The sequence below is a fragment of the Theobroma cacao genome, chromosome 3 (genome assembly GCF_053813885.1).
Source record: "Theobroma cacao isolate CCN51 chromosome 3, ASM5381388v1, whole genome shotgun sequence".
Taxonomy (NCBI): Eukaryota; Viridiplantae; Streptophyta; class Magnoliopsida; order Malvales; family Malvaceae; genus Theobroma; species Theobroma cacao.
In genome coordinates, this window is record NC_142641.1 from 41,614,818 (window position 1) to 41,635,753 (window position 20,936).

General features: G+C 36.3%; 2 protein-coding genes and 1 pseudogene across 3 annotated transcripts; 2 read left to right on the forward strand and 1 right to left on the reverse strand.

Moving 5' to 3' along the window:
• Positions 1–4,325: 4,325 nt before the first annotated feature.
• On the forward strand, positions 4,326–7,158 carry LOC18606007 (BTB/POZ domain-containing protein At3g05675 pseudogene; annotated as a pseudogene). Its single transcript, XR_016025564.1, has 2 exons — positions 4,326–4,536; positions 5,700–7,158. The product of XR_016025564.1 is annotated as a BTB/POZ domain-containing protein At3g05675 pseudogene (transcript).
• A 753-nt stretch (positions 7,159–7,911) lies between these two features.
• LOC18606008 (uncharacterized) lies at positions 7,912–11,347 on the forward strand. The gene is made up of 3 exons (XM_007039382.3): positions 7,912–8,403; positions 10,028–10,176; positions 11,029–11,347. Exons 1-3 carry the CDS (start codon positions 8,227–8,229, stop codon positions 11,165–11,167), a joined length of 465 nt encoding a protein of 154 aa, XP_007039444.1. The 5' UTR covers positions 7,912–8,226; the 3' UTR covers positions 11,168–11,347.
• A 1,966-nt stretch (positions 11,348–13,313) lies between these two features.
• On the reverse strand, positions 13,314–15,416 carry LOC18606009 (dof zinc finger protein DOF4.6). The gene is made up of 2 exons (XM_018117959.2): positions 15,172–15,416; positions 13,314–14,643 (listed from the first exon to the last, which is right to left on the reverse strand). The coding sequence occupies exons 1-2, from the start codon at positions 15,193–15,195 to the stop codon at positions 13,825–13,827; spliced, it is 843 nt and encodes a 280-aa protein (XP_017973448.1). The 5' UTR covers positions 15,196–15,416; the 3' UTR covers positions 13,314–13,824.
• Between the last annotated feature and the right edge of the window lie 5,520 nt (positions 15,417–20,936).

Genomic DNA, 20,936 nt, shown 5'->3' on the forward strand with positions numbered 1-20,936 from the left:
TAACTAGACTAGACGTCAAAAAGCTAGCAAATTGTAATTTCGTTAGGTGCTAGTTTGATATTTTTTCTTGTTTTTGCTTTAAATTTTATGGCTAAAAGAGAATAATGCATACCTTTTTTTGATCCCATGGCTCGACTGCACAAAAAAAGAGAAATTCCTCTGTTCTTGTATACAAACCCTTTGTTATTTTTTTTTTTTTAAGAAGGCAAATTTGAATACAAATTCTAAGATAAAAATGGGAATTGATTCATTAAAATCTACCCACTGAAGCCATTGATAACAAGATTGAAATATGATTGCTTATAACTCCCATATGTCACGCCCTGACATCAAAAGGAAGGAAAAAGGAAGATGATTAAGAAGTTGACCGAAGAGCACTGTGATCATTAGCTGCATGCAATGAGGAAGAAGCAAGCAAGCAAAGACCCCATTGCAGAAGCATTTATTAGCTAAAGCGATAGAGGGTTTAAAGCAGCAATCAACCACTAATGAACCAATCATGAAACTCTGTATTCAAAAAGGAAAAGGCGGTCTGCGCTGCAGGGGCCTCAGGCCCACCTTAAGGTTTTTAGGTCCCCCAAACAATGCTTAGCGGGGCCCATCCTTGGAAACAAAAAACATAAACATAAACATCACTCCCGACAAATTATTTCCAACCAAAGTTAAAACGATTGTTACCAGAGAATGTCGACCCGCCTTTGGTACAAACATCTGTCGCTTCACAGCTTGGATTCTCCCTCCTTGGAACCCCAAACAAAACTATCACCCTTCTCATGGCACAATGTCAATTTTTTTAATCAGCTGTGAATGTCTATAGTTCTTTCTTTTGACTAGAAAATAATAGTAGGAACATCAAAAAAGAAGCCATGTAGTGACAAAATTTTGTTAAAGGCAATTACTCTACTTCTGTTCGCTTTTCTCTTAATTTTACAATGACTATATTGAACCAAATCATGTAGATTTTTTTTTTTAATTGAAGAAAGGAATTCAAACTATATTATTTAAGTAAAAAGATTACATATCAATTAATAAATTAAATATTTAAGTATAATCATATAAGATCTTTTACATATTTAAATTTTAAAAATTCTATTACATATAACTTATCATAATTCATTTTTATTTTTTTCTTTCTCAATTAAAAATGGAGAAGATGTGTTAAAACTGAATTTCGTATCTATTAAAATTGAAATAACAAAAATTTATTAAATGAATTAGAAAATCAATGAAATATGAAATTCCAAATAGACGAAGAAAATTGATCACAGCAAATTAATGTATAGAAAATTGATGATTCATTATAAGAATAATTATTTAATTTAAACATTTCATCTCTATTTTTATTTTAAAAAATAGTATATTATTTAAATCTAAATTCCGTAATCATTCCAATAGATACCTTGGTTTTAGTAGAATTTAGATTGTATAATCTATCTATATTATATAATTATTTCAAATTTATAGTAAGATTATCGAAAGATAATAAATCCTAGAAATGCAATTATGACGTCCATTGAGGAAATGGGACAGAAAGATGTAAGCAAGTGATCAACTGACACGTGAAGGTTCAAATTTTGATATTGATTGACGTGTCAATCAGACGGTGGTTATTTTGATAGGGGTTCGTATTGCCGGTTTCAGAGGGGGCAGGTAGCCGGACGCCTCAGATGCTTTTCACCTGTCAGTGGACTGGGTCTGACTGGTTACTTCTGGGGAAGGGCTCCCGCTGTTACCCGGACCACACACTCCCCATGTGGTCCCCATTTCTGTCATTTTGCCACGTCACCCACAATGTTTACGGGTGGAATGATGACTGTGTCAGTTCCGATGCTGATGATATCATACGTAATAGTAGCACTGGAGTCCCGAAGACCTTTTCCAATTTCTTTCTTTCCCCCTTCCTTGGGTTTTGCCCAGTCGACCAAGGGCTTTCTCCCAAATGAGATTCTTGTTCTAGTCTCCAAGCCTAAGCCCATGGCATTAAGGAATTGGGCATAAAGCCCAAAGACTGTCCCATTTTGAAACATTGAGATACCTCTAAAGCAGCATTCATCTTTATTCCAGGTTAAATTCATATGTAGAAAAGAGATTGGAACATTAATGAACATCAACCCCTTAAAGAAAAGTTAAAAAACCACTAAACCAAGTTTTGAATTGTTAACAATTTTATTCTCAATGATGAGAAAACTATAACCTACAAGGAAATTTTATTCCAGTAGCACATTTTCATTACAGAAGAATCAATCAACATTGAACACAACAGCAACGGTTTTCACCAGAGGAAGAAACGCACTTGACAGCATCCGGGTTGCGGCCCAAGGCAGCACATGGTTGCCGACACTCTGCTGCCGTGCTGCATGTACCAGCAAAATGGCAGCCTTCCGCATTTCTCTCTTTCTCTTGCGTCAAACAATCCCCATTGCTATCAAATTTGCATGGACCAGTTTCTGCATCACAGAAATTAAACATAAAAAAAAAAGTTAGAAAATGGAATATGAGAATTAGCTGCTTACTAATAGTAAATTTGCCTATGGCGGAGAATACCATGGACATGGAGCCTTGCAACCGCATGGGAAAGAAGCAGGAAACCAACAAGAAGGGCGGCAACCAGATGCTTTGATGTGGCCATTATTTTTGTTGATTGTGAGAAATCAAAGAGTTGGGCATGGGGTTTATAGCCATAGGACGCCAGGGGAGTAACTTTTCATTAAATTTGCAATAAATGTCACAAAATCCACCCCTTGCAATGTGAGTGAATCTCATAACTGCTGCTCTAGGACGATGGGTTTCTCACATTTCTTACGAGGCCATTTTTATTGCTAGTGTGCTTTTTTAGGTGGAATCTTACTCTCACAGGAGAAGGATGGAATGCAAGTATCACTTGGTAAGGGTGTCACATTATTTGTCCTTCCACGATTAAATTTCTTCTATTAGCACTAGATTTCATTAATTCTTTAAACTTTAGATTGAAGCAAACGTACCGGCTCTTCTAGTTCTTAAAATCAGTCAATCTCTTCATGTTTCTGATATTTTCAAATTATTTTATTAAAACATGTGATTTACTCAAATTAATGAGATTATTAAATAAAGATACAAAAAAGCACGTGATAAAGTTCAATTCATCAGTATTTTTCATTATTGAAGAAAAAAAATTGAAGAAATAACCTATATTTTTCGAATTATGACCATTTGAAGAAAGGTGATGTTACAATTAAAGATAAAGAGAAGAATCCATTGAAATAATACCCTACAGTATCAAACGCATAACTTGGTTTATTTTTCCTTAAACTTTCTTGGTCTTGTTTAATAATCACTGTCACACTTTGGAAATTCAGTGGCTTTCTCGATAGCTACTGGTTAATCATAACTGCAACTTGTGCAAGTGGGTTTAAAAATCTTTAATATTATAATATGCATTATTTTTTAATTCAACTTGGAGATGTTCATAATACCTTTATTTTTTGGTAATATTTTTAATATCTCTTCATCAATGAGCTATCAAAGGAGATTGGCCAAACAGGAAAGAGCTTAAGGAAATGAATGGCAAGCTATTGGCCAAAATAGTCGCAATGAATAGATACCTATTCTAGATGGATTTCGAGTTCCTCCTTCCCATATCACTTTAAAAGGATGTATATGGATTTGTGATTTAAACTCAACAGGGTTACAAGCATGAACTTGGGTGGACAGACGTAGCAAATTACTCCACATTTATTAAATTGGAGAATGAGTTTCTTTACCAGTTACCATGAAATGAACAATGATTGATACTTATTCCCTTTCTTGTCTTAACATACGTGTATTTTTATTTAATTTTCTGTTAACTGGTGGAGGGGCATTGAACAATTGCTCATGCACTTGCTACTTATACAAGTTGAGGGTAGAAAATGGAAAAAAAAATTAAGCCTCTCAAATTATTGTTCTTTAGATCCTCCTAACCTTCCCAACAGTCAGTTGTGAGAATTAGCTTTATCCATTTGCACTTCCATGTCTACTTTTTTTTTTTTTGGGTTTCAGAATTCCTTTTCCTTTTTCATTTTGGGAAGAAAGCAACTTTATCTAAAGCTTATGTAAAAAGAATTGAAATATCATAGAACTAAAAAAGTTGGAAAATTGGAAAAAATGGGTTCACTAATTCATGACTTTATGTTGAGTTCTTGATGTTCATGATTTAATCTAGCACAAAATAACAGCATCTCTCCACCAATCATTTGCTACCCACCAATTATCGGAGGTTAGTGTCCCAGGGTTTTACACTTTTGCCCATCAAAGGTTGTTTAACTTGGATGCCCTCAGGAGAGAGAAACCACTTGTCATGTTTAACATGCAGCATGAGGCCAGTTGTGTCAATTCAAAAACTTGCCCTTAAAGGTGCTCTGGATTTATCCATGTTTCATTTCATTACCTGAAAACTGAACTTGGTTTCCACACCCAAGGGAGAGCAGCAGTTCTGTGTTTATTACTTCAGCAGATTTGTTCTGTTAAAAGTGAGAGAAATTTATGTCTGCTGTTAATGCAAACTGGGTCTTTGAAAAGGTTAGACTTTTTTTATTCAGTTTCTCACTTATGAAGGTTTTCTTTTTTTCTTTTTTTTTTTCATCAATATAGTCAATATTATGTTTAATTGCTTATTTGATTTTGCTATGTTGTGAATCTTGGGCAAGTTTGAATTAATAGTACAGCATTTTTGATGGAATAACTTACTTTGGGATGTTAGGAACTTAGAAAATTTCTGTCTTTGGATCTTGTTTTATGAAAACCCTGTTTGGTTGCCGAGGAAGCATTGGGAAAGATATGAAATATAAGTTTTGAAGGTCATACTCTATGTTTTGTTGGTTTGGATTAAAAAGAATAATCAATGAAGACATGGCAACTAATTAATATCTAACTTTGAAACTTAAATTTCTTCTGTTATTTCATAAAATATGATGCTTAAATTTCTAAATTGAATCTTCTTGGTGATATCTAAAATCCACCTAAATGGTTTTTTGTTTCAATAAGAAATAAGACCCATTAACTTTTCTACAAATAAAATTGATGATGAAGTTATTACCCTTTAACCAGATTTTTCTTGCTGGTGCCTTCCTAGCTATGAAATTTAACTCTTCCCTGTTTACGACATATGTCTTTCCTAGACACTGAATAGATGTCTCAAGCCCTGATTTTATGCTTTCTCAGATACACTTCTGTAGAAATAATATAAATAAGAGGAGGATATCATTGATATGTATTTAGCTATTGAGATTCAGATATGCTGAAATATTGAGCTGTTGTCTCCAGCTCTGTGGATGTGGAAATGGTTTTACAGTTTTACTAAGACATATGGGTGGTTGCATGACAGAAAAGGGAACTGAGAGTGTTTTCATGATAGTTTCCTTTATCTTTTTCTTTTTGAAATTAGTATATATTTTTTATCTTATTAGGGGGAGGGGGAACAGGGAAAGGCTGGAGAAGAAAGGAAAGGGGGTGGTTTTCGTAGTTCCTTTTGCCTTCTTTTCTTGTGTTCTTCTGTTAACTTTCTCTCAGACAGGCTCTTTGCAAAGATGCCTGTGCACTCTTGCACGTTAGGAGGTTGTATCATTGGGTGTAAAGAAGCACATTTTGACAGAGGATTGTTTCAGTCTCATACTTTCTCAATTCAAGTCAGTTGCTAATTATTATTCTTTTTTACTAAACTTCGGTTTGAACATCTCTTTCAGCTGTCTGAAGCATGAATTTCGTATTGCTTCTCCTTTCACATGGACCTAACTGCAGTAGCCAAGCCTTGCAATCTTGGTGACAAGAGTACAAGTGATGTCATTCTACGCTTGAGAAACGATGAAGGAAGACCTGAATGGTTCTACTCACACTCCTCCATTCTCATAAAGAAAAGCAGGTTCTTTGCAGATCAGCTGTCTAATCCAGTCTCTGGCCCCTGCATTGAAATTCAGTGCTCAGACTCTACTTATGATCATCATGATAACCTTTTGAGATTATTGTATCTCCCTACTGATTTACTTTTGGACTCCCTGGACTCTGTTAAATCTGCTATTGGTATTCTTCAGTTAGCAGTTGCCTTCCAGTGTGAAGACATCACAAATTGCTGCATCCAGTACTTGGAGGCTATTCCTTGGGAGGATAAGGAAGAGGAACAAATTTTAAAAGCAGTCTCGAAACTGGGGCCAATAGCCATGCCCATATTGGCGAGGATCCAACCAGTAGATGTAAGTGCCACCAAAAATGTATTTGTTTCGGCAGTTCGCTTTGCCACGTCAATTGGTGGATCCTGTCCACCCTTTGGAGATGAGCTTAAAACATCTGCTCAAGAACAAGTGGAATTCATGCTTGGAGGAGATGAGGATACCCCACTAGTTACAGCTGATGATGAAGTAAAAGCAGTGGTGAAAATGGGTCTTTCCCAAATTTGTTCCTTATTTGAAAGGGAGTTGTCTTCCTTGCTTGTTATTTCCGATGTCACTGCTGACACCGTGGAGAATAGAATTTTGCAGAGCCTATCCGATGTTGAGTGGATGTGTAACATACTCCCAAAGATGGATTTAATGAAGGACTTTATTTGTAGTTGGGCTGAAATGTCCGCTAAGGTTTTGGGGGTAGTTGAAGACAAGAAACTTGATAATGTTATGTGGGGTTTGAAGGTAAAGCTTATAGAAGTGACTGGAAAAGTGCTGGAAGCAGTTGGGTATGGAAATGTGATCCTCCCTGCACCATATCGGGTGCAATTGCTAAAGACATGGCTACCCTATATAAGGAAGATAAAACCTCTCCTAGATGCAAACGGGAACAAGGAGACAGATTTTCCTTACAAGATGGATGAAGACCTGTGCCAGAGTATTGAGGGGGCAATTGTATCCTTAGTTCTAGCATTGCCATCAAATGATCAAGCTGATATTCTATCAGACTGGATGGAAACTGAACAGGTTAGGTATCCTGACTTGAGCGAGGCATTTGAGGTATGGTGTTATAGAACCAAGTCAGCAAAGAGAAGATTGATGGAGGGCTTGGATAGAGTTGGCAATCCCACCATTAGCCTTTGATTTGTACTCTAATATTGTTGTATGATTAATTTATCAAAGGAATAGACGGTGGCAATCCCCGTTCTGCTATTCATGTAATTTTGGCACAATCAAGCTCTACATGATCCTTTTACCTGTTTTTTTATCCCCTCTTTTCCATGTTGTTTACAGGCACTTGCTCAGCTGATACTCCCCATGTATAATTGGATACAGGGTAAGCTTAACATATCATCAGCGGTGTATTAGGTCGGGATTTGGTGGATCACACCAAACAAATAAGAAAACCAGTCTCATCTTCGTAGTAGCCGTCCGAAAACGAACTGTTGTTGAACATTACTTCCGAATCAGAATTTGGAAATGGATTTATACTTAAATCCTCGTGTGCAGTAAACCTCACAGACAAGCTTGTATATAATACAACTATACAAGCTAATTGAAGTCAAGGGTAACTCTATGATTACATGTGATTGACATGTGACATATTTTTCTAATGCTTCGAGCATGGGAACATTACAACGACTTGTTCTTAAGTTGAAACACTAACAACCAATTGTCTACCTGAATCATCCAACTCACCTTGTTCCCTCCTCTATATGAACTTTCCTTCGCCGGTAGTCAGACATTGTCTGGTTTAGTTGGTAACCACATCTTATGCTCTCGCAACATACTCTCAAGTTCAATTCCGTTTTCTTTGTTTTAGCCAATATTTAATATAGAAATGCTTTGTCTCGTCAAAATTTTAATAGTAGTATTAAATATGAGTTGATATATTGATAAAGGCAAAATTGAGAAAGGTTATTGTTATATTAAACTAATTATAAACACCGACTTATTTTCATTAGCGAAAATACTGTACTATATCTATACTGAGCCATCCTTCACCTTTAATTAATAGTCATTATTAACACACACAAAAAAAAAAAAAAAATCTCCGTATCATCCCCCGAAATCTGTAGCAACAGCTCCACAACATCGACAACAAACCAGGCTCGGTTATAAAACATCACCGTACAACAAAAAGAGGGCGCAGAGGGAGCGAGCTTTGAATAGGTAAAACCCAAACACGCCATCAACAACGACAACGGCATCTTTCATCCGTCACCGTTGTTGATCAATCCTTGAATCAACATCCGTCAGTTTAAGCCAAAAAAGAAGAAAAAAAACAGAGTTGTAATCGTAAGAGGAAAGAAGAGGAGAAAAACTAAAGCGAAAGATGTACGTGAGAGCTGTGCCACCGACAGATCTGAACAGGAACACGGAGTGGTTCACTTATCCAGGAGTTTGGACCACTTATATCTTGATCCTTTTCTTTTCATGGCTCATCGTTTTATCTCTCTTCGGTTCCTCTCCTGGAACTGCTTGGACCATTGTTCATCTCTCCCATTTTTTTGTAAGCTCTCTTTTTCTTTAAATTTGATTCATAAAAGTTGGGTTCTTGTTTTTTAATTGCATTTGCCGTCTGGGTTTTAATTTGATCGGCTTTTTATTGATGTTTAAGTGAGAAATTTTTTTGATGGGGTTTGGAATGAATTGAGGGTTTGATGATTTCCTGAGACTTTAGCAAGAAAACATGAAACCAATTTCCTTTCGTTTGTTGGTGGATCAGCTCTGCAATATTCCCTTGACTAGAGATATTTAGCAGGTTCTCTGAATTGCCCCTTTTGAAGAGGAATTGTAGGAAGTTTAAATTTTGAGTTTGTGCTTACTTCTGTTTGGTGGAAAGTCTAGTCAATGATTACAACTACTCAAATAAAATGTTGATAGTATTAATTTATTCTGTTTCTTGTGTTTGTGAATTAATTATGCATTGTTGCCATCAGTTTCTTGCCCTGTGTGATGCCGATATCCCCGGGTCTATTGGAGGTTTAATTACATAAGGTGAGGATAGGTTTTAGCACCACTGCACTAGCACTTGGATATGTACTGGACTGATATTTTTTATCTCTAGTTGCCAATAGACAAATACTCTTAACAATTATGTCATAAGATGACCCCGTAGTTTTCTTGGTATTATTAAGGTTAGGCATGCTGCACAAATAAGCAAATAAGCTGGATCATGATCTCTTTAACAGCATAAAGCTCTTTCTTTTTTTCCCCTCATTTTTGAACCAAAAGTAATTAGTGAACTGAATTTTCTATCGAAAATTTAGTGTATAGACTATTTCAAATTGGCTTGAAATGGTATATTCATAGCTTACTGAACTGCATCTCTACGACAGATGGATCTTGTCCTTTTGCTGTACTAGACTTGCAAGTTGTGTGAGAAAGTCAAGAATAACACCCTATTCATCAAATCAGTATGCTTAATTATCTTGAGTCTTTAAATCTGTTGTTTGTCCACATGTTGGGTGGTTGTAAAGGGCTAATTGACCTTTACACTTTTGGAGTAAGGGTGTGATTTTTCCCTCCTGAGATTTTATCAGATAACATCTACACTATCACAAACTGTTCTCATTTGTCATGATTCGGGTGTTATACTTTCTAGTTTGCTTGATGGTTTGATGTGAATGAATGAATATCTGAAATTTTTAAATCATTGGAGGGCATGGAGAGTAGTAAATTGACGGAGCCACACTAAGTAAACTGGTGATTGCCAGTATATGTCAAATGTTTTGGCATGTCCCTTTAAAAGCTGTCATTCCTGCAATCCTTGCTTTAATGTGTATGAACCACAAAATCTCTTCCCCTTCCCTGGTCATGCTGGAAATTCATCTAAATTACATATATGCTTCTAGATGTTTTTATCTTTGTGTTGGTCAGACTTCAGTTCTTTGAATTTCTGCTTCCATTTAATGCTAGTTGTTTATAAATATGAAGCAATTGTTAGACCTTTTTGGGAAAGAATAATATCTTGTTAGAGATTTGTTTGTAATTATTATGCCTTATGATAGACCCAAGAAGTAATTCTGTTTTCACAATAACAATTGTAAATGCTCTATAGCATCCCATGTTTATTAACTTTGCTGTCTATATTTCGTAATGAGTGTTGTGCATGGATTCACATCTTACTTCAGGTCACGTATCACTTCTTTCATTGGAAAAAGGGAACACCATTTGGTGATGACCAAGGAATCTACAATGGTTTGACTTGGTGGGAGCAGATAGACAATGGCAAGCAACTCACTCGCAATAGGAAGTTTTTGACTGTTGTACCTGTTGTGCTGTAAGTATCACTTTCACATTTGCCTTTGTTTAAAATTGGAACAAACAATATCAAAATGTTTTCAGTTCATGGATGGGGTCATTGCACTAAAAATTACAATGAGGTTTTCCCTTTTAAATTTCATTAAGATAGGAGCACCTACAATAAGATGACTAGCAAGTAATGGTCAACTATTGCGACACCCTGGATGTCTATTGTTCAAACAATTAGTTTACAAAAGACAGTTTAGGGTAATGCAATGGATTTAGACCTCATTACCGTCCATTAACTAGTGTGATCGTGCATACCTTGGTCATTCATCTTACTTTGCTTTGGGAAGATAAATCACAATGGGAATAAAATTTCTACCCAGGATAGAACAACGTACTTGGCAGCTTGCACTGGTTTTTATGGCAAAAAACAATTACTAATACTTTCTATTTGTCATATAACTTTTTACAGAAAAGTTTCAAACAGTATGGCACTTTGCTTAGTCAGTTGAATTTGACCTGTATAGCTGTGTAATACACTTATTTCTACTCTCAGTGTCATTGTTATGTTGACATTTTGAAGTGCTTCTTGCAGTGTGCTTTATGAGGAATGACATTTAACAGTTGATTGAAAATTTTGATGCATCACCCAGTAGACACTACTTTACTCTTTCATGATGAGTTCATTGCTTTTCCGCATATTATATTGAACAAGCTGTTTGCTGTTGCCATATTTGTTCTATGGTTCTTAATGGAACTTTAGGACATCGTTACCTTTGATAAGAGCACTATGATGTGATGCAAGACACAATAGAAGAACTTTGTTATTTTCTTTCACCATGATTAGTGCCATCCATCTCTTACCCTACATTTTATTTACCAGGTATCTTATCGCTTCACATACAACAGATTATCAAAACCCGATGCTTTTCTTCAACACACTGGCTGTCTTTGTGCTGGTGGTTGCAAAGTTCCCTAACATGCACAAGGTCCGTATATTTGGAATCAATGCTGATCATTGAACTGCGAAGGAATTGAAGTCTGGTTCTTCTAGTAATAGGTTTCATTATTTTGTCATTCCAGTATAATTGTAATATCCCTGTACAGATAATGAAACTGAAAAGGGCATTCTTATTTCTCTTTAATGAAATGAATACATATACCTCCCTTCTTTTATGCGAGGGAAAAATACATTCATTGCACTTTCTTTGCAAGCTAAAATTGGTGGTTTTGTTCTTGCCCTATTGTCATTATCTTAAGCCAGAAATCTCTTCTATTTCCCTCAAACTGCAGAGACCTGTGATTTAAAGAATCCGAGAGAGTAATGAGCATTTTTGTTCATTATTGTCCAAGTCTGACTCCAATTTTCCTCGCCTTGAATAAACCCAAGTGCTGATACAAGTATCTGATCAAAGCTGACAAGGACATGATTTGCTCTCATAACATAACTTCGAATTAAACCATGGTAGTGTTTTTGACCATTATCATTAATATTCTTTTAATAGGATCTAGGTGTAACATTCGAATTCAAATTCTCAGTCCCTGTCCTTATGTGGAAAAAAGAAAACTAATAGCAAGCTGGTCTTGATGAATAGCGGCGGCATCCAATCTTACAGTGGAAGGACATGTACATGTCGGCAGTGGGTCACTGGCCCATGAAGCCTTGAGTGAAATACAATGACTTGAATCGCAAGCTAAATTGGTATACGCGACGCAACCCGTTGATCATATGTCAAAAAGAACCCTGTGGTTTTCGACAACACGTTTCTAAGGTTCAGGCCGCTCAGACAAGATAAAGATACCTGTTTTTTTTTTTTTTTTGTTATGTATATAGAAAAGACTGTTTTTTTTTTAATTAAGATTATTTTACTTGAGTCATCATGGAACAATGACGTTTTAGTTGCATTTGATACTTAATTTCAACACATGACTGAAGGAATAAGATTATACTATTATTCTATGGAAGCCAAGCAATCCTTTGATATTTACAATTAAAGAAGATCAGAATATTCATGTAACATTTGGCTACTTCAGGCACTTTATTTATATGAATTCGAATATCCCTTTTTTTTCAAGTGCAAGGAAAATGAGTTTGGTTAAGTGCAAAACATAGGTCGTCCTGCAGGTGGTTGGAGGTCTTATATCAGATCACCTATCTCAGACAACAAAAATACAAGAGTTGTTTCTATAATTTGGCCTTTCCATTTTCCCTGTGCTCTTTCCATAACTAGCTTCCTTGCTAAGGAAACATTTGAATCTGGAGCTCCAACCTTGTTGTTAAGGGAATAATGTATTGTCATGCATTCTTGTTGTTTAGACAAAAATGTAACGTGGGGTGGCTGGATATTCTGGTTTCCTAAACAGGCCGTGGAGAAAGTAAAGTAGGATCAACAGGTCATTAACTTAAAATAATTTTGGCAGAGGGGAAAAAGACTTCCATGATAGAGAGCCTTAAGACATTTGCCATTTGCCAGATATTATGCACACTAAGTGGCTTACAGCAAAGAACAAAATTGAACTAACAAATTAATAAAGGGGTCTAGATCCGGATTGATCAACCATAGTGGGGTGTATTATTCTTTCAGCACACTTGTCGAGGGGAATGTTTGTGGGTCCCCCTTCGAGACCAAAGAAAGGAGGCTCCGTCAGATCTTTCTCAATCCTTCAATTAGAAAAAGGGTAAAGAGAGGGTGGCATGGAAGCAATGATCACTCACATGGCAAATGGGGCTTCTTGTGCGGGAGTCTTCAAAACTGTTTGGATATAGAAAACCAGTAGGTGAGCTTTCGGATTGAGGCAAGCTGGGTCTACAGCTTCCAGAATAACACAAACTTTCAGTTACTACCATTCATTCAGGAATACTTTATTACAAATTCACAATATGGCATGTGGAAAGATCAGATTTCTTACCTGGCACTTCTCCTCTCTAAGCTCCCCCCTCCACTTGCTTTCACGGATAAAGCCGCAAAAAGGGTTTATTTTCTGGATTGAATGTATCTCTTTGGTGATGATGCCATATTCTGAAAGCCTCTTATGTTTCAGTACATATAATCTGAAAGCCTGTCTACAATAGAAAAGAAGAGATGGAGAGAATTTAAAGTTCCCATTCATGGAATCAATTGGAGATTCAAGATTATTACCAACAACAATTTGTTTGCTAGATCGAAATTAGAAACTAATGAACAGTCTTTAATTTCCAACCGGGAAATAATTCCTTACAAACTTGAACAATATACATTTTTTTTTTTTTTGTACTTGTACCAAGCCAACCAATGACGTATAGGGTTGCGCTTCTGCTCTCTAGGTAGGAGAATATCAACCTGTAATAAAGGGCGTAGGGCATGCCTCTCTCTCCTACATGTTACCCTAAAAAACTTCTGGGCTTAGCTTGATATCTTCTTCTACCATAACACAGTATATCCCATGTCACCCTTAGTGAAGCCAACCTAAAAAAAAGCTTCAAATTCCCACCAAAATTAAATAGTAAATAGAGACAATTAAGGAGAAAAAAGAAGGATTATAGGGAGAAAGAAACCCATGTATTCCTATCTGTTAGTAATGAAGAAATCCAAACAAGTCACCCACCTTAACAAATTAATAAAAAGTTAAAAAGAAAACCCAGGGGAAAGAAAAAGAAAGAGAAAAAAAAAGAAAAGACCCATATTACTTTTCATCTTCTTTACCATGATCCGCCACCTAACATTCCAGTCCAATATCCAGCTGAATCTCCTTGCTCTTTATTTTGCTCAATTTCAGTTGTGCTTGAGACTTGCTTTAGATCTTCAAATGGAAACAAAAGCCTCCCCGTTGTCTCTTGAACTCCTTGGAGACTCCCATAACCACTCCCAAGCCCATCCAGAGAGAAATTTAGCGTTGGTTTAAATTCTTGCATAGGAAACCCAGATGTATAAACTGTGTTTGGATCTGGAACTGACATGGGAAGGAAAGAATTCAACCCCCTAGAAGAGATTCCGGTTAGCAACTCCAAAGCTGAAAGTTGAGATGTAGGGGATGAGGAAGAAGGAATTTGGCTCTTATTGTTCTCTACGCTATTGGGAACTTGAACCAATTCAGACATACTTCTGTAACCTTGACTGGCTGGGAAAGCTAGGTTGAGATCTTGGCCGTCCTGGATCTTAGGGTTTTGAGTAGAAGACTGTGACAAGCTTGGTGGTGTAACCAGATCAGGAAGCTTTTTGGATGATGATGATGATGATGATGAAGACGAAGAAGCTGATCTCTTGTTCTTTCTTGAACCACCTCCAACAGGAATATTTCTGAGGGAACCACCTTCAGTCCAGTACCTTCTACAAGTTTTGCAGAAGTACCTAGGCTGTGTGAGACTGTAGTTGTTGTAGTAGCAGAACTTGGTGTTAGTGGAATTGCACCTGGGACAATTCAAAGCTTGTTCCTTTTGAGGCCTTGCCTTCCTCTCTAAAGCTGCAGGCTTTGGACATGTATTTGTGACTATCTCTTCTATCGGTTTCACCACAATCTCCTAGAAAGACGAACAACATAAAGCAAAAAGAAGGGTATATGAAAAACACACATCAAAAGAGAAGCAATAACTTCAAGATGACAGAAAGATGATCAGCACTGAAAAAACTGACGATTAAACTGAATATATAGCAGACAAACGAAAAAAACCAAACGGGTTAACTGCTTTACACTTTCCAAGATTATAACAGCCAAATAGAAAAGAGAAAAGAAAGGTGAAAAATAAAAGAAAAAAATAAAGAGCTCCTAACTCCTTTCCTTTATCTCATATGCAAAAGAGACAGATAAAGTGCAAAATGTTGAAGAACTGATAAAAACCAAATCCAATTGAGTGGGGACTTCAACTATAGCCATGAAAACCATCACCCTTTTTCTTTTCTACAATATGAACACCATCATCTTTTGCAAAGAAAAGTACCCATTAAACAAGAAAAAAAAAATAAAACATACAATTTGACTCTAAATTATTCCTTTGAAAAGCCAAAAGGGTCTCATAGAGAAATAAGAGGCAGGTGATAGATCTCTCTACCTGTGGCCATTTAGCAGTATCCATGGATGAAACTGAAGAAGAAGGAAAATGAATAGTATCTCTTCAGTATAAGAAGGAAAGGAGTAAACAGTTTTCTCTCGAAACTGGTTTCAAAAGCAGAGTAAAATGAATTGTTTGCTGGTTTTTGAGGACGTTCTATGTATGTATCACCTTGCTTTATGGGTTGTGTGTACATTAGAGAGAGAAAGAAAGAGAGGGAGATGGGCTTCTGTGTCTAATACTAAATATATATTACATGTGTCTTTTATTCCATATAATAACTCCTAAGTGGGAATATTTGTTTCTGCAAATATTATAATAAATTTTTATCTAGTTTTTGTGAATAAAAAATGTGGGTGGTTTATGTGTGTATGCTTACATATATATCATGTGGTGGATGGCCTTCCCCTTTCTGACCAAATCATCTGATTTTTCTCAAAAATTTTTGTGTCAACTTGTTCTATACCATAATGCCATCCCTAAAACCCAATTTGTTCTGTTCGTTTTTCTCTCTGACTTAGGTTGACTAGTTTTAGTAGAAAATGGGAAGACGAAAAGCAAAGGACAAAAGCAAAAAAGTTGATGAAAGAAATTATCCATTGAAAAGATCATTAACTGCTGCTTGAGCTTTGATCAGGAGCTAAAGCCATACAAGCCCGCAACAGTCACACACATATTTAATGAATAATATTTTGAGTGAAGAAAGAGGCAAAAATATTCAACGACAATTTTGGGTCCCAACGCTTTTAAATGCAGAAGGTGAATTGGTCCATGGAACATGTAATGCAATGTAATGACACCACTTTAATAATATAAATTTATTCAAGGGCGGTCCCCTTTTCTGCCTGGAGCTAGCTAGCATGCACGTAAAGTGACTCAGGATCCACACTCCTCTTGTGCTAATCTTGGTAATACCAGGCAATGACTTAGCTTGTAGCCAGCCATTTGCTCTCAACCTGTCAGCACCAATTTGCTGCATCACTCCCTGCACATAATCCACCAAGAACAGGGCCTGCATCAAGGCAACGATATATAAATGACAAGTTAATGCTATTCTCCAATAACGATATCGCATGCTCAGGGCTTGTTGAAAAGACAAAAGAGAAAATTAATGGCGTGTCCTTTGCATAGCCATGGAACAAAGAGAGATTTCCCATTTTCCCTACTTATATATATATTGAACATTGAAGGAAAGTTCGATTGTATTTTCAGCTCTTTTTCAAAAGAAAAAAACATACAAGAAGTTGAATGCATTATCCCATCTGAGGAAGCAGCTTTGCCCTTTTCTTTTTTTTTCTTTCTTTCTTTTTCTTTTTGGCTTTTCTCTTACATTAGGATAAATAGAGAACGTACTCTAATGATCATAGTGGAAAACTTTTCTCAAAAGAACTTTGAGATAATAAAATCAAATTCATTACAAGAAGCAAATAAAAGTAATTTACACGTGAAAAGACTCAGCAAGATTGCCTCATTACAACATATAACACGGTTATGATTGTAGTTTATTGCCTCTTATTTCTATTATATATTACTCCTATATACTACATATATCCTTTTCGCATACTTTTAATTCTTTCTAACCTTTTCCTTTTTCTTCTCTTTCCGCCATTATTTAACTGCAAATCCATTACTTTTTAAATTGTTCCCTCCACACATTATTCACCATAAACACTTGGTTAGGTTAGACGAATGTTCTTTTTGTTTTTGTCCAAACTTATGTTATCTCGAACTACGACAGCAGCTTACTAAGTCGGTCAGTTTGACCTTATCAAACTGTCTGATCTTAAACCGCAGAAGGAGCCAATGCCATTAAACAAAAGAAAATCTTTCAAGCCCAAATCTACTATTCACAAAAAAAAAAAAAAAAAAAAAAAACCTCTACAGCAAACGCTCCCTTAACCGTTCACATGCAAATCAGTTTATTTCACTTGTCACTTAAGACTAGGGTTTTGCTAAAGATCAAGTCACCAAAAGAAACAAGGACCACATCCTTAAGCTACATGATTGAACGGTCGTGATTGGCTCGATTCCTTTTGGTCATGATGACTTTGATTGATTAAAATGGGACCTCCATCCATCATCGGTTGGGCCACGTGGTTATCTTTTTGAACAAAACTCCTGCAATATCATATCATAATCGTACCTAATTTTACCTCCTAATGCGGGCCCATCCAATACCACATCACTTGGAGCTATGATTTTTTTCATGCACACGTGGTTAACATCCACTGGGCTTGACTAGATCAATCATAACGTTCTAAGCTAAGGAAGAAAGTGGGGGGCAAAAAACGAAAAACATAATGAGATTGGAGGATCATTGCGAATTAGGCTTGTTTGGCAAACGGGCTCCTTGATTATTGCCAACAAATTAATAGTAATTAATCCCATGCATAAATTGACATTGTTGTGCTGCGGAATGTCCACAATAGAAAGATGTGTTTCTGAGTTCTTTTGTCATTTTGGACAGTGAAGGCGATGATTAAGCGACATATAATATATGGCAATTAATTGAATAACCTTCATTCACTGTTAATTTGATTTGTTTCAATTAGAAACTGATTAAGCGAGTTGTTGAGTCATTTGCTGGACAATGCAATAGCCTTCAATCTTGTAAGCAAATTCCGCGGCCTGTACTATCATTGGATCCACGGGTGTCATCTCATCCATCATTAAATGCAAAGAATTCATGTTCGCTTTTTAGTTTTTGTAATTTGTAGTGCTTTTCTTTTGTTAATTGAATTAAAAATATGTGCCAAAAACCTAGATAGACGTGATTTTATAAATAGACCTATTAACTTGAACAAATTAATGTAAGTCAACAAACTCGGGCAAGTCGGGGCTTCATTTATGACTACACCCTAATTTCATAAGGTGATGGCCAAGAGGGGGACACTCATAGACTTGTGAACTGTACAAAATCAGTAAGCTTATATTAAAATGTGACCATTGTCATGCGGTACATTTATAGTGCTATATTCCACGTGTCCTTTACCCTTAAATGGAAAAATGTTATAACTTGCGTCTATTCACATCTATTAAGATGGTAAATTTTGCTAATATATAATAACTAGTTGCAATATATTTTCTTTATCTCCGTTTAGGTAAAACTTCAAGTTAGATTCCAACGGTTCATCCATCTTCTTCTTCGAGGTAGCAATGGAGAGCTTGGGCTTTAGCTTCCTAGCTAACTCAATTTAAGTGTTTTCTTTGCTTTTCTTTTATCCATTAACAAGTTACGAAGTAGTAATGATAACTAGAAAATTGATAATTAATAACTGTTGATTCAATTAATTAATTTTTTTTCGTTTTGATCATAAAAATTACATTTAAGCATCAGTTCATTAAAGTTATTTTAAATGTAAATTCACAATAAAAAAATTATATTTTTATATTCTACTTTAAAAGTGAAAGCATCCCATATTTTATTAAAAAAACTTCAAAAAAAAAAACAAGTGTTGAACTAATCGACATTGTTAATTAATTAAAAATAGTAAATAAATCATATATTTATTAATTGTTATATCCGTACTCAAAGTATCCATGAATACAGCATTAGCTCTAGTTTTAGTACCTATTTTTGCTGTACTATGTACTCTATTCTAGAGTAGTAGTGAATGGCGGCGTATTGAAGCCGTCAGATGTGGGGCATCTCCAACGTAATGGACCCACCAAAAATAGCACCCACCCAAAACCAACGTAAACGCCTCTCTTTAATTTGAAAGTCAGAAAATATTTTCGTATTAAAAGAAAAGAAAAGAAAAGTGCGGCAGGTCGGGAGCTGAGGGCTGCGTTTGTGATGGGAACAAGTGGGCGGTAGTGGTGTTTTTGAGTGGACCCCATTTCCATGCGCATGCTCCATCTGCTATTCCTACCCAACCAAGCAAAGAATCCAACCACAGCCGTCTGATCAAAAAACCAAACCAGAAAAAAAAACAAAGAAAAAATTCCCCACCCTTGCCCTTCATCATGTCACGTGACTGACCCCATCTTTGACGTGGACCGCATGTGAGCTAGCTAGTGCATTCCACGTCATCCATAAATTTATATTGTATCCCAGTATAAAAGTTTTACTACTATACTTTATTCAACTTGATTACTTTTGTCATACCACGGCACTATATTACACCCTACGTATATAGTTGTTTAGTCAAAGCAAAAGTTTTAAATCAATGTGAAACTGATTGATTATTTGAGCCGTTTGATTGGGGGCGGGGGGGCATTTGGTTCTTTTGGGAAGGTGGTGGCAAGGATATCTTCTGATCGGGACCCACTAAATCTCTGATGAGTTTGATCTCCACCCAGAAGTTATATTCTCGGTGGCATATTAAATGGGAGGAAAAAATGTATGTGTTGATTTTTAGTACTAGTAGACAGAGAATGAGTTTTGTGGGCCATGGAGAGATGTTGATCGCTGATCCAATTTGATCAAAGGAATTTCAACTGTGGGTAAGCATGGGGAATGGTGAGCTTGTGGTGCACATTGTTAAGAATGCGTTGAAACTTCAATAATTTGTGGGGAGCCAAACGCGGCTTTGCAAAAGCACTGTGAGAGAAGGAAGGGATACCATGATTGCCATAGTAGAGGCCGGCGCCACCCCCTAGGTCTGAGGGACCACATCAACAACATATACCTTTCTGGCCTCAAACGAGTGAAGTTTCAAAGTGTAAAGTCATGCAATCCTATTTAGGAAGTCGCCCTTTAGGGTCGTAAAACAAATCTTTGAAACTTATTAAAGAGCATACAAGTTTGAAAGTCTGAGAACAAATTTTTAATGCATTGGAGAAATTCAAACACAGACTTTCAAATTCTAGAGTAATTTATTCAAGAAAAGGAAATGAAAGCTTGATTGGCTTGACATTGATGAATTCCATGTTAGCTACATGATGATGTTAAAGAGTATCTCTAAATCTTAATGTTGAAGTGTCAACTACACATTTGATTTTTAAATTTTAATGAAATTATCGATATGATATCTAAATTATAGTGATAGAAATAGATGCAACTTCTTAATGGAATTCTTAGATTTTCACATGCAGAAGAGAGTGATATAGACAGAGCAACTGAATTGGTGGTCATTTATACTGTGGAAATAAAAGTAGTAGTACTATATTTTCTCTGCCAGCATTTTGATTGGAGATCAAATCCAGGGTACTATTTGCTCAAAAAGTGAAGCCACATGGCTGGTTGCCAGGAGGGCCTTGTGGCCACTACGGCATGTACGTTGAGGAAGGAGTGCAAAGCCCACAATTGTCCCAAACTGGGGACGGAATGACCCCTTGTTTTGGACCACCAGGCCTATTTCCAATAGCCTTCTTTCCTCCTCCATCCTAACTTGTAAGGGGACTGTAGAGTGCAAATGGGGAAAGAAGATGATGGAGAAGAAGAACCTTGAATTTCCATATTTAAATGTTTGTTATGATCATATAAAGCTTAGTTTCAATCTAATGTCTTTCCTTGCTTCGCAAGAATTGAGATTGAAATTAGCACTAATTCTTTTTAGACGTGGGATGAACCATAGAGAAGGCAATGGACTACGCTTCAACTTGAAATCCATATGGGCCATTAGGCCCTTATCTTGTCGATGTGGGTGTCAATTTCCTCACTCCCTTTTGCTTCGCTGTGAAGGGGCTCTGCGTCAGGATTCAGACAGCGTGCAGAAGGTTTCGAGAATATTAGTTCATTTCCATGATGCTAAGCCTTTTAAACAACGTAAGAATCTTGGCTTGTCAGTCCAAAAATGTAAAAGGAAACTCTTCAAAATTTT